The 14657-nt window shown below is 48.7% G+C and overlaps 1 protein-coding gene across 2 annotated transcripts; it reads left to right on the top strand.

Moving 5' to 3' along the window:
- Positions 1–2245: 2245 nt before the first annotated feature.
- On the top strand, positions 2246–5361 carry LOC123411351. 2 transcript variants are annotated; one of them, XM_045104283.1, is made up of 2 exons: positions 2246–3631; positions 4591–5361. In XM_045104283.1, the coding sequence occupies exon 1, from the start codon at positions 2257–2259 to the stop codon at positions 3625–3627; it is 1371 nt and encodes a 456-aa protein (XP_044960218.1). In that variant the 5' UTR covers positions 2246–2256; the 3' UTR covers positions 3628–3631; positions 4591–5361. The 2 variants fall into 2 exon arrangements, with proteins under 2 accessions (XP_044960218.1, XP_044960217.1); XM_045104282.1 differs by lacking the exon at positions 4591–5361 and adding an exon at positions 4039–4529.
- Positions 5362–14657: the final 9296 nt, after the last annotated feature.

Raw genomic sequence — 14657 nt, 5'->3', positions numbered from 1 at the left:
TCATAACAATACCACATCTTGCGGAGACGGCATCCTGGAGCTCCTTCCACTCTGCTCCTTCCCCAGTTACCGGCCAGCTCCACCTCCCCTCTGCTTCGTGTGGATCTGCTCATGAGCATCATTAAACTTCATTTAGGTACATCTAGCCCTTGTGTTCATTATTTATAAGCAGGACAAAGATACCACAAGCCATGGCATTGTGGCCTATATGAATGAATGGGTTGCCAGCCAAACAGGCAGGCGGCTCACACTAGTAGAAAATGACCCATTTGTTTCGGTTCTAGAGGCCCATTAGCCCGGGTTCTGGAACCGGGACTAAAGGGTCGGGACTCTAAAGCCCAAAACCTTTAGTCCGGGTTCTCTTACCAACCGGGACAAAAGGGTCTCCACGTGGTCGCTGCGGGGAGCCCAAGCAGGAGGACCTGTAGTCTCGGTTGGTCACACCAACCAACCGGGACCAAAGGGCATCCACGCGTCAGCATCTGGCAGGAGTTGGGGGTTTTATTTTTGAAGGGGGGGACTTGGGGTTTTGGAGGGTTAATTTAGGGGTTTCATATATGTTAGCTAACTCATAGAGAGAAGTGTTCTCTCTTTCTCCGTACTTGGTCGATGCTAGCTACTATACATATAGAGAGAACTTGACGCTGGCTAATAAGAAAATGAAGGAAACCATTAATTACACAAGATCGTCACGTTGAATATATATAGAGAGAAGTGACATCTCTTTCTCCTTGCTTGATCGAACAACAAGTTTTTGTATATCTATCCGACGCTACTACATATATACAATATAACATCTTTTACAATCTCTAACATCATCTACCTAAGATCGGATCACAAATCCACATGATATTCTCCGTCTTTAGGTATGACGTGGTCAAGAAAGAATCTCGCAAATTCCTTTTAAATTGCTCGTATGCGGGATAAGATTTGGTAGAGTATTACGTGGAATAAAAAACTTAAAAAGGCTAATCGGGTCGTGTTGTGCTGGTCCGTGTGCTGAGGGTGGCGGCCGAAGCATGGCACGGGGGCTAGCTGGGCCGTCTCGCTCAGGCACGCCGGCCATTTTCGGCATGCTGGCCCGTTTATACAGTTTTTTTTGCATTTTTTTGTAGACAAGGCCAAAAAAGAAAAAGGCTAAAAAATGTTAAAATAATGTAAATTTTGACAGAACATTATGTGGGATAAACCTTGGTAGAGTATTACGTGGGATAAAATTTGATAGAATATTATGTAGAATAAAAAATGTAAAAAAAACTAATTGGATCGTGCCGTGCTGGCTTCCTGCTGAAGGTTGCGGCTGAGACATGGCCCCAGGTGGGCTGCGTGCGCATGACCCAATTAGCATGTGTCGGGCCTGGCCCGTGGCATGCCTTGTCTGCGTTCTTTTGGGCCGGTCTGAATATCCCGACCCGTTTGACCAGGTTTGCGTTGTACCGACATGAGGATGGTTGGAAGATCACATGGCAGCGACAAGCAATGGTAGGTTGCCGAAGATATAAGTGTTCCTTGTCATGATCGCTCTCCTATGTGTTTCTTCTCCTACGAGGCTTGGTCGAAAACCATGCTCAAAACTATAATTCATGGTTTGATTGGGCGTGGTAGCCTTCGATAAATAATCGCTCGTCTAAAATTCGGACTATGTATCACGAGACTCGTAAAACTCTGTGAAAGCGAATCTAATGACAACAGTTCCTGTCATGTAGACCTCATACCGCCAAAGAATGTATTAGTGAAATGTTTTCTTGAGAAATAAATTCGCATTGTGTTTTGAAAATGTAGGGAGTATATATTTTCTTAACAACAAAGAGTGTATATGATTTTGTTATGTTACTATAAAACAAGTAGAGGATTTATCTTGATGCGTGGAAGGTAGGGATGTAATTGGCAAATAAATGGCAGCCACAAGTCCCATTTATTTAGTTTTTTCTAGCTTCATAGTTCTTTTTTTTTTAAGAAAAACAAACTTTTGAATTACTCCCTTCGTTTTTAAATATAAGTCTTTTAAGACATTTTATTAAGACACTATATATGGATGTATATAGACATATTTTAGAGTATAGGTTCACATATTTTATTTCGTATGTAGTTGATTAAAAAAATCTTAAAAAAACCATATATTTAGGAACAGAGGGAGTACTAGATAATAAGTGGGTTTTAATGGGATTAAATGGGACCCAGTTCCCATCCTAGTGGAAGGAGACGTCAAAATGGGTATACGTTTTCCTCCAGCAGAAACGGGAAAACAAATCCCCAATGCACAATCAATCTCAGTCTCGTGTGTTCCACTCCACTCCACCCCACCCCACCCCAATGGCGTCGCCGGTGCCGCCCTTCCCGGACGCCCCTCCGCCGCCGCCCTGCTCCGCTGCCCCGGCGGCTACGCCCTGCAGAGACGACGCCTTGCCGTCCATTGAGGCGCAGGCGAACCTCCCGGACCACCTCACTGAGGAGATCCTCCTCCGCGTCCCCACTGCCGCCGACCTCACCCGTGCCTCCATGGCCGACCCCTCCCTCCGCCGCATCATCGCCGACCACTCCTTCCTCCGTCGCTTCCGCACCCTCCACCCACCGCCCCTCCTGGGTATACTCTCGGACCCCTTCCTCCCGGCCCAACCACGCCACCCCTCCGCCGCCGCCGCCCAAACCCTCGCCGGCACCGACTTCTCCTGCTCCTTCCTCCCCTCCCGCGAGCAGCCCTGGCGCCGCTGCGACTTCCGCGACGGCCGCGCCCTCCTCTACGTCGCCCCCGGCGACCGTCGTCTGGTCAGGGACGTCGCCGTCTGCGACCCGCTGCACCGGCGCTACCTCCTGCTACCTCCCGTCCCCCAGGACCTGTCCGATCTGGTCAATCACTGGGAGCTCTTTCTTGCTCCCGCCGGCGTGGAGCAGGATACTGGCATTGCCGCCGATGCTCCCTTCAGATTCAGAGTCATGTGCTTGGCCAAGTACCAACAGACGCAAACCCAGTCGCAGCTGGTCCTGTTCGTCCTCTCTTCATCGGGCCCTCGTGCCGAGCAAGAGCAATGGCACGCCGTCGCATTTGATGGCTGGAGCGCTCTTGCCGCAGGAATGGGTGACGGTGACGGCGGCGACCAAGACGCACGGCCCTCCACTGTGCTTGGAAATCGCTACTACGTGCACGGATGCTTCTGTTGGGCGATGCCTCTGATCGACAAGTTGCTCATGCTCGACATTGCTACGATGGAGTTCTCCTCCGTCGACATCCCGCCCAGTCCCTGGGATTGTCAGCTGGCCTTTGTGGAGGCAAGGGAACGGAGGCTTGGGATGTTTGCTCTCAGCCGCAATTCCATATATCACCTCTTGTATTCCATTTTGGTTAGCATTGGGGATGACGACCCAAGGCAGTGGCAAATGGAGGCGGTAGTCCCGTTGCGCCATGATTACTGCTATTACATCATTGGTGTAGCTGGGGGATACTTACTCCTACATGGGTATCCATACAACCCGGAGTCATCCTTTGAATTGCCCGAGCCGGACTGCTTTTCGCTGGATCTCCAGACTTTGAAGCTTGAGAGGTTCTGTGAGACTGGGTGGATAATGCCATTGAAGAGCCAACTACTGTATGCCGGTTTCCCGCCATCCTTGTCTCCACCAACTATTTGAAGGGGTAAGCTTGCTCCTATTTTTGCCTGTATTGTCCATGCCACCACATATAGGTAGGATCGACACTGCAATATGACGCAAGTATTGGCTAGTATAGCATCCAAAATTGATAGATGATTAGCTTTAAATTAAAATCCATGTGTTTCCGATTCCACGCTGATGCTTATACCCAGTAAAATGTCCGTCCTTGAACTGCAACTACGTGGTTAGTTAACTTGAGTAGAGAAGTTTGAAGACACAGGGCGCCAGGTACGTTTGGGTTTACTTCTAATATAGCGTGTATGTGGGGCAAACAATCTTAGTGATAAAAGTTTGTGTCTAGTGAGGCCTCTGAAACTAGCTGTTATCGTTGCATCTACTTAACGAGAGCATGTTTCTCATCACATCACATGAAACATGCTATTATTGCAGGGCTTAGTCCACTGCGTATGGGACTTACTTTGTGTCTGGCTGGCTGTTGGTTGATCATTGCAAAGAAGGATGACACATACATCAAGCAATTGCCTGTGTTCGGCTTCTTAAGTCTCGCCTTCGATCCTTTTGATGGGATGCATACATATATATTAGATGTTGGTTGATTTGGCACGTGTGCAACTTCAGTGCTTTCATATTAGATGTGTCGTCCACCGGCCAACCTGCCTCATATATATTAGATGGGTTGATTTGGCATGGTGGTTAATTTGTACATTTTCGTCCATGTAGTCTCTGTTGCTTGTTGTTGTTATTTGGCCATTTGGAAACCGCTAGCAGTGCCCCAGTCCAGTAACGTTTGGAGTACCTAGTCCTAGTCGTAGTAGTAGTGATTAAGTGGGTGCGTTCATTTGGTCGACTGGATGGAACATGTATGTATGAACACCCTGTTAATCCTTGCATGGTGAGTGCGGGTCCTGCCGTTCCGTTAATTTTGATGTTCCATTTCATCATAATGCTTAGTAATTTACATGCACTCCCCGATCACATCAGGGTTCCTCCACCTCTGCCTACTGTCATTGATAAAATGGAAGGTTCACCAGCACGGTCAAATCTGCTTATTATCTGAAAATGGAGACACCGACACTGCCAGAATTTAATCTGGATGATCGGCGGGGAGTCTGACTCGTCCGAGTTCTGTTTGGCCTGGAGAGACTGGTTGTTGAATCTTTTTCTTAATACAAACAAGAGTCCCTGTAGTCCCATTCATTCAATCTGCATACAGTTTACATGTAGGATTGCAGTTTCCTGTAATTATAGCACATCTGGGATAATCTGAATCAAGGGACATACGGAGTAGATCAGAATTATTGCAGCCAAGTCTATGACTAGCTACAGTTTTCCTGATTGATTGATCGCCAGCTGAGCTAAAGTGTGAGCTTCAATGCCATATGCCCTTGAGACATTGAAAACCTGAACTGAATCTGGATATGTAATGGTACACAAGTCTATCAATAGGCCTCTAAATTCCGGAAGACCCGGCTTTGTCCTGAGGTTCCGCTTGAAGAGCTGGAATGGCATGGAAATAATTCAGCTGTCATTTCTTTGTTTCCGATCTTATTTGATCTGTACACAAGTTCCTAACCCTGCTTTTGTAGTTTTCAATTACTGGTTGAGGAGCCTTGTTTTAATCCTTTGAAATAACTCGTCATTATTCCTAGATTTCCAAGGGCACCACATGAATGTTGCGGGTGATTTGAGTGAGCAAGGTGAAGAATGATACTTCCTCTGTACTATATATAAGATCATGAGAATATAATGGAATCAAAGTTTTGCAAAAGAAAACATACTCTCTCTGTTTCAAAATAAGTGTCGTTGTTTTAACAAAATTAAATTTGAGCTAAAACCCACAATACTTATTTTAAAACAGGGGGAGTATATTTGCCTGCTCTCTAAGGGCCAGTTCTTTTGCAGCTTATTTGAGCTTATTGTCAAAATAAGCTAGAAGTGCAAAAGAACTCGTTTTTGAGAAGCCACTTGAGCTTATTTTCACCTTCCTCTCCTTCACAATGAAAAAAAGCTGGGGTGGAGTGGCTTCCCGCAGCTTATTGACTTACAGCGAAAGGGTATAGCATACTTGCCCTATTGTTTGATGTTATTACGTCGAAAATGCCACCGCACTCGACCCGATCGACCAGTCTCCTCTCGAGCCCGCACACTCGACCCCTCCTCCTCCCGCACTAGACCCCTCTTCCCTCTCTAGGGTTCGGCCGTCGTCGCCAGATCCCGCGGCCTCGAAACCTCCCTTGGCCTGAGCCCCACGCCCACTCCCTTCCTCATCTTGAGCCCGACGTCCCCTTCCTCCCAGCGAGCTCCTGGCCCGGTCCGGCCCCTTCGGCGACCCACTCCAGTCCGGCCCCTCCAGCCACCGTCGCTGCTCCTCCGACTCGGGCCCAACCGTTGCTCCTTCAGCCGTCGGCACTGCTCCTCCAGCCAATGCTGCTCCTCCGACTCGGGCGTAGCCCCAGCTCCACACGCCGCCGCCGCTGGGGTATTATAGACTTTTCACCGTAGATCTGGGAACATAAGCTAGACAAAAGAAACTGGATGGCTTTTTTTCATTGACTTATTTCCACGGCAGCTTTTGTGAAGCTTATTCCCATCGCAGCTTATGCATAAGCTGAACTTTAAAAGAACTGGCCCTAAGGCCAACTCCAACCGTAGACCCCAAATATGCCTCCAATTTGTTTGGATTTGTGTCCGCTTTGGCTGAAAAAAGGACGGCTGTGTCTTGTTTTGGATGCCCGCAGACGTGGTCATCCAACCGGGCGGCCGCATCTCAAAATTTTTGGCTTGGAATTAAAGAAAAACGTCCACACATTTGAAACGTCCACACATTTGGCAGGTGAAGAATGATACTTCCTCTGTACTATATATAAGACCATGAGAATATAATGAAATCAAAGTTTTGCAAAAGAAAACATACTCTCTTCGTTTCAAAATAAATGTCGTTGTTTTAAAAAAATTAAATTTGAGCTAAAACCCACAATACTTATTTTGAAACAGGGAGAGTATATTTGCCTGCTCTCTAAGGCCAACTCCAACCGTAGACCCCAAATATGCCTCCAATTTGTTTGGATTTGTGTCCGCTTTGGCCGAAAAAAGGATGGCCGTGTCTTGTTTTTGATGCCCTCATCCAACCGGGCGGCCGCATCTCAAAAAATTTGGCTTGGAATTAAGAAAAAAACGTCCACACATTTGAAACATAAAATAAACTCAATTAAACATTACTAAAATTGAAAACATCCACACAAGTCTCATACGCTCATTAAACTTAACTAAAAATAAAAAGCATGAAAACGCTTGAGTTTGCCGCTTGCCACCGCCATCGTGGCCGTTATTGATGTCGTTGTCGTCTTCAGTCCTTGCCATCGTCGTTCATGGTGAGGTTGATGTACGTTGATGGCTGCCAGAGGTGGGCTGGCGGGCCCTGTGAGGTCGGAGGCGCTTGCACCACCTAAGTGCTTGGCGGGGACGGCGACCACATGTAGGCGCCAACCCACATGGACGGCACATGCACGTATTTCGATGTGCATAGCACAATTGTCTGGGACTACCCCACCAATGCTACAAAGGCGGCGTCGGTGGCCTCCTCCTTGACCTCCACCATGGGCTCCTCCTTGACCCACAACTTCGGGGGGATGGTAACGTTACTGGTGGCGGAGAGGGCCATCATCTCTTTGATGCCCTCCCGTTGGGCTTTGTCGTGCTCCTGGACGAAGTCCTGGAGCACCCGCCTCATGAGATCCTCCTCCTCGACGGTGATGGGAGGTGGTGGCGGCTCGCTCCTCCAACGAAGTTCCTCCCGTTGCTGCTCGGTGAGCGGCTGCGGGGCGTGATGGATGTTGTCGTCGTGACGACGCTCTTCGTCGGCGTGTCCGAGAGAGTTCTTCGCGGCGAATCCAAGGCCTCCTCCCTAGCCGTGTCGGCCATCAATATTTCCGCGGTCCCTCCCCTGCTTTCACAGTCGGAGTCGCCGATTGATCCATCGCTTGACTTCGGGAAGAGGTTGATAGTGAGCTCATCCGAATTGAGCATGGCCACTAGTCCAGAGGTGGCCTGGTGGGCCACTGCATGCTTGATCCGCCCTTGCAGTCGCAAGCGCTCGGAGCGCTTGCGACGAACCACGGCTGATGGGGTTATAGTCCTAGGGTAGGGTCATAGGCCTGCCCTGTAGGTCCTACCCAAGGACTACCCCTCATAAGGGACAAAGCCCTTAGTCAGTTCCGACTGAACTAAGGAGTTCCCATCATCCAGTCGGTAACAGGTCCTCGACCATCCAGTCGGAGACTAGCATTCAGAGTATATCAAACTAACCGACTGGATTCCACTCTGTACATCGTAACCCCGTGGAGGGAAACGGTCGTACGTTTCCAGGTGCATTTATTAGCATTTAGGACGTACGTTACCTGTAACGTAGGCATTTAATCGCCACTACTGCACCCCTGTACCAGAACCGTTGTGGAGGGCAGCACACTCTATATAAGCCACCCTCCCCCACTGGTGCAGGGGTTAGCAAATCATTGTATTCCATATTCCACTCGACAACAAGCTCCCAGAGCACTGAGACGTAGGGCTATTACCTCCACCGCAGAGGGGCCTGAACTCATACAACCTCGCCGTAGCTGGGACTCTGCCCATCCTTTTCGTACCCTACACATCTACTGTCAGGCTTATACCCACGACAGTTGGCGCCCACCGTGGGGCTGGCGTCTAAGCGACTTCCGGCGAGTTTGCGACTACATCATTTCGTCATGTCATCCGGTGGAGATTCGAGCACGAGTCACGAGATCTTCTTCGGCGCTCTCTCCTTCATCGTCGACGATTCGGCATGGCTTCGGGACGCCCCTCTTGACGTCGAGGCGCTTCCCCGCCGCGGGGCTACGCACTTCCGTGCCGGCGTCCGCGGCATTCTTCTTCTCCAACAGTCGGCTCCGGTGTCGACCTACACCGCCGTCACGCACCACAACAAGCGGTCCCGCCGTCCGCGGCTCCAGCGTTGGGTGCAACACGCCTAGGCGCGCCAGAACGCGTCTTCACATGTGGCGGTCCTAGAGTCGGTTGTGGTTGCCCCGCCGTCCCAGCGCTCGGGCTCGGTTCCGACTGAGTTTCCTTCCGAGTACGCGGGTCGCGGGCCTGCAGCAGAAGTACACATGGCCAACTCCCATGAAGATCCCCGTCAAGCTGGCCGGAACGAGCACGAGATCGGCGAAACGTCCGGCGCACGTCGTCCGCCTCGACGTTCTGCCAGTCGACACACTCGACGGAGCAACGTGGAGTTGTTCCGCACACCCCTCCTCAACTTGGCTGTGGCTGCCAAGATAGCCGATTCCCTTCAGCCGACTGATTCAGAGGCTGGCAGGGGGATCGAGCAAATCCGCGCCCTGTTGCACACGGCGCAGCAGCAGAATTCGACTGTCTCCCAGTCGCACAACATGATCCACAATAGTTCTGTTCATGCGAACACGCATCGGTCAGTTCACAGTCCAGCATTGCGTCCTGAAGCAGAATGAGCCCCTGCGTGATTTCATTCAGCGTTGGACAACTCTCTACCACACGGTGGAGAACGTCACAGAGCATCAAGCAATCTGCGCGTTCAAGGCAGGCGTGCGGTACAGGGATCTGTACCTGAAGTTCGGCCTAACAGGCGATATCTCCATGAGCAAGATGATGGAGATAGCGGCTCGCTATGCAAATGGCGAAGAAGAAGACCGCATCCGAAGCGGCAAGCACAAGACAGTCGCCGATGGTGATGGGAATAACACTCGGAAGCAGAAGCAGAAAACTCCGTCCACCCCGCATGCAGAGGCTGCAGCTATAACCAACGCCAAGTTCAAGGGCAAAGGGAAGGCTTAGTTCACCCCCAAGAAGAAGCAATTCAATAATCCCATCCTGGACCAGCCGTGTCTGATTCATACGAAGATGGATGTGTTGGAAATATGCCCTAGAGGCAATAATAAAATGGTTATTATCATATTTCCTTGTTCATGATAATCGTCTATTGTTCATGCTATAATTGTATTAACAGGAAACAGTAATACATGTGTGAATAAATAGATCACAATGTGTCCCTAGCAAGCCTCTAGTTAGCTAGCTCGTTAGTCAATAGATGATCATGGTTTCCTGATCATGGGCATTAGATGTCATTGATAACGGGATCACATCATTGGGAGAATGATGTGATGGACAAGACCCAATCCTAAGCATAGCACTAGATCGTATTGTTCATATGCTAAATCTTTTCTAATGTCAAGTATCTTTTCCTTCGACCGTGAGATTGTGCAACTCCCGGATACCGTAGGAGTGCTTTGGGTGTATCAAACGTCACAACGTAACTGGGTGACTATAAAGGTGCACTACGGGTACCTCCGAAAGTGTCTGTTGGGTTAGTACGAATCAAGATCGGGATTTGTCACTCCGTGTGACGGAGAGGTATCTCTGGGCCCACTCGGTAGAACATCATCATGAGCTCAATGTGACTAAGGAGTTAGTCACACGATGACGTGCTACGGAACGAGTAAAGAGACTTACCGGTAACGAGATTGAACAAGGTATAGGTATATCGACGATCGAATCTCGGGCAAGTTCTATACCGACAGACAAAGGGAATCGTATACGGGATTGTTTGAATCCTTGACATCGTGGTTCATCCGATGAGATCATCGTGGAGCAAGTGGGAGCCACCATGGGTATCCAGACCCCGCTGATGGTTATTGGCCAGAAAGGTGTCTCGGTCATGTCTGCCTGTCTCCCGAACCCGTAGGGTCTACACACTTAAGGTTCGATGACGGTAGGGTTATAGGGAATTGTTATACGAGGTTATCGAAAGTTGTTCGGAGATCGGATGAGATCCCGGACGTCACGAGGAGCTCCGGAATGGTCCGGAGGTAAAGATTGATATATAGGACGGATGGTTTCGGACACCGGAAGTGTTTCGGGCATCACCGGTAACGTACCGGGACCACCGAAGGGGGGCAACGACCCCGGGAGATAAGGTGGGCCAAGTGGGGGTGGGAACCAGCCCCTAGATGGGCTGGTGCGCCTCCCCACTCAGCCCAATGCGCAGGGGAGAGAAAAGGGGGGGCAAACCCTAAGCCAGGTGGGCCTAAGGCCCACCAGTTGGTGCGCCACCCCCCTCCTCCCCCTCTGGCCGCCGCACCTCCCATCTGGGGGGGGGGGCTGCCGCAACCCCTAGGGTGGGAACCCTAGGGGTGGCACCCCCTCTCCCGTCCCCCTATATATATCGGGCACTTTTGGCCATTGAGATACACGGTTTTTCCTCTCTCTCGGCGCAGCCCTGCTCTTCTTCCTCCTCCTCTCTGCCGGTGCTTGGCGAAGCCCTGCCGGGAGACCTCGTCTCTCCATCGACACCACGCCGTCGTGTTGCTGGAGTTCTTCCCCAACCTCTCCCTCCTCCTTGCTGGATCAAGGTGCGGGAGACGTCACCGGGCTGCACGTGTGTTGAACGCGGAGGTGTCGTAGTTCGGCACTAGATCGGAATCGCTGCGAGTACGACTCCATCAACCGCGTTCTAGCAACGCTTCCGCTTAGCAATCTTCAAAGGTATGAAGATGCTCTTACCCCTCTCTCGTTGGTGGTCTCTCCATAGGAAGATCTGAATATGCGTAGGAAAATTTTGAATTTATGCTACGTTACCCAACAGTGGCATCCGAGCCAGGTTTTCTATGCGTAGATTCTATGCACGAGTAGAACACAAAAGTTGTGGGCGATGATTTGTCAATTTGCTTGCCGCTACTAGTCTTATTCTTTTCCGGCGGTATTGTGGGATGAAGCGGCCCGGACCGACTTTACACGTACGCTTACGTGAGACTGGTTCCACCGACAGACATGCACACCGTGCATAAAGGTGGCTAGCGGGTGTCTGTCTCTCCTACTCTAGTCGGATTGGATTTGATGAAAAGGGTCCTTATGAAGGGTAAATAGCTTTGGCATATCATTGTTGTGGCTGTCACGTAGGTAAGAAAGCGTTCTTGCTAGAAACCCAAATCAGCCACGTAAAACTTGCAACAACAATTAGAGGACGTCTAACTTGTTTTTGCAGGGTTTGACATGTGATGTGATATGGCCAAAGTTGTGATGTTGCATGTATGATGTATGAGATGATCATGTTATTGTAATAGGTTTCACGACTTGCATGTCGATGAGTATGACAACCGGCAGGAGCCATAGGAGTTGTCTTAATTTATTGTATGAGATGCAACGCCATGTGCTTACTACTTTTACTTCATTGCTAACGGTTAGCTATAGTAGTAGTGATAGTAGTAATTGGCATGACGGCTTCACGGAGACACGATGATGGAGATCATGGTGTCACGCCGGTGACGATGATGATCATGTGATGCCTGAAGATGGAGATCGAAAGAGCAAAGATGATAATGGCCATATCATGTCACTATATGATTGCATTGTGATGTTTATCATGTTTTACATCTTATTGCTTAGAACGACGGTAACATAATAAGATGATCCCTCTTAAAATTTCGAGAATGTATTCCCCTAAGTGTGCACCGTTGCGAAGGTTCGTTGTCTCGAAGCACCACGTGATGATCGGATGCGATAGATTCTAACGTTCGCATACAACGGGCGTAAGCCAGATTTACACACGCGAAACACCTAGGTTGACTCGACGAGCTTAGCATGTACAGACATGACCTCGAATACAAGAGACCGAAAGGTCGAACATGAGTCGTATGGTTGAATACGATCAGCATGAAGTTGCTCACCATGGTGACTAGTCCGTCTCACGTGATGATCGGACACGGGTTAGTCAACATGGATCATGTATCACTTAGATGACTAGAGGGATGTCGATTTAAGTTGGAGTTCATACTTAATTTGATTAAATGAACTTAATTGTCATGAACTTAGTCTAAAAGTTGTCTTTATAAATATTGTAGATGTCCAACGTCAACCTCAATTTCAACGCATTCCTAGAGAAAAACAAGCTGAAAGATGATGGTAGAAACTATGCGGACTGGGTTCGCAACTTGAAGCTCATCCTTGAAGTAGCTAAAAAGGCTTATGTCCTTGATGCGCCGCTAGGTGACCCTCCCGCTCCCGCAGCAGCCCAGGACATTCTGAACGTCTGGCAAACGCGGAGTGATGACTACTCTCTGGTTAGGTGTGGCATGTTATACAGTTTAGAAACGGGGCTCCAAAGGCGTTTTGAGCAACACGGGGCATATGATATGTTCCAGGAGCTGAAGCTAGTTTTTCAAGCTCATGCCCGTGTCGAGAGATATGAAGTCTCCGACAAGTTCTTTAGCTGTAAGATGGAGGAGAACAGTTCTGTCAGTGAGCACATACTCAAAATGTCTGGGTTACACGGCCGTCTGACTTCGCTTGGAGTCAAACTTCCGGATGATGCTATAATTGACAGAATCCTCCAATCTCTCCCACCAAGCTACAAAGGCTTTGTGCTTAACTACAACATGCAAGGGATGGAGAAGACCATTCCCGAGTTGTACTCGATGCTCAAGTCTGCAGAAGTAGAAATCAAGAAAGAGCATCAAGTGTTGATGGTCAACAAGACCACTAGTTTCAAGAAAGGCAAGGGTAAGAAGAACTTCAAGAAAGACGGCAAAGCTGTTGCAGTGCCCGGTAAGCCAGATGCCGGGAAGAAGAAAAAGAACGGACCCAAGCCTGAGACTGAGTGCTTCTATTGCAAGGGAAAGGGTCACTGGAAGCGGAACTGCCCCAAATACTTAGCGGACAAGAAGGCCGGCAACGTTAAAGGTATATGTGATATACATGTTATTGATGTGTACCTTACCAACGCTCGTAGTAGCTCCTGGGTATTTGATACCGGTGTTGTTGCTCACATTTGCAACTCAAAGCAGGAACTGCGGAATAAGCGGAGACTGGCCAAGGACGAGGTGACGATGCGCGTCGGGAATGGTTCAAAGGTCGATGTGATCGCCGTCGGCACGCTACCTCTACGTCTACCATCGGGATTAGTTTTAAACCTTAATAATTGTTATTTAGTACCAACTTTAAGTATGAACATTGTATCAGGGTCTTGCTTAATGCGAGACGGCTACTCATTTAAGTCAGAGAATAATGGTTGTTCCATTTATATGAGTGATATGTTTTATGGTCATGCTCCGCTGGTGAATGGTTTATTCTTGATGAATCTCGATCGTGATGTTACACATATTCATAGTGTGAGTACCAAAAGATGTAAAGTTGATAATGATAGTCCCACAGACTTGTGGCACTGCCGCCTTGGTCATATCGGCGTTAAGCGCATGAAGAAGCTCCATACTGATGGACTATTAGAGTCTCTTGACTTTGAATCATTTGACACATGCGAACCGTGCCTCATGGGCAAGATGACTAAGACTCCATTCTCTGGAATAATGGAGAGAGCAACCGACTTATTAGAAATAATACATACTAATGTGTGTGGTCCAATGAACGTTGAAGCTCGCGGTGGTTATCGTTATGTTCTCACCCTCACCGATGATTTGAGTAGGTATGGGTATATCTACTTGATGAAGCACAAATCTGAGACGTTTGAAAAGTTCAAGGAATTTCAGAGTGAGGTTGAGAATCAACGTGACAGAAAAATTAAATGTCTACGATCTGATCGTGGAGGAGAATATTTGAGTCACGAGTTTGGCACACACCTAAGGAAGTGTGGAATCGTTTCACAACTAACGCCGCCTGGCACACCGCAACGCAAGGGAGTGTCTGAACGTCGTAATCGCACTTTATTAGATATGGTACGATCTATGATGTCTCTTACCGACTTACCGCTATCATTTTGGGGATACGCATTAGAAACTGCAGCATTCACTTTAAATAGGGCACCATCTAAATCCTTTGAGACGACACCGTATGAACTATGGTTTGGCAAGAAACCTAAGTTGTCGTTTCTTAAAGTTTGGGGCTGCGATGCTTATGTGAAGAAACTTCAACCAGAAAAGCTCGAACCCAAAGCGGAGAAATGCGTATTCATAGGATACCCTAAGGAAACTATTGGGTATACCTTCTATCTTAGATCCGAAGGTAAAACCTTTGTTGCCAAGAACGGATCC

Source organism: Hordeum vulgare, chromosome 7H (assembly GCF_904849725.1).
Source record: "Hordeum vulgare subsp. vulgare chromosome 7H, MorexV3_pseudomolecules_assembly, whole genome shotgun sequence".
Classification (NCBI taxonomy): Eukaryota; Viridiplantae; Streptophyta; class Magnoliopsida; order Poales; family Poaceae; genus Hordeum; species Hordeum vulgare.
Note: the sequence above shows the minus strand (reverse complement) of the source record. Positions and strands in the feature narration are given on the sequence as shown.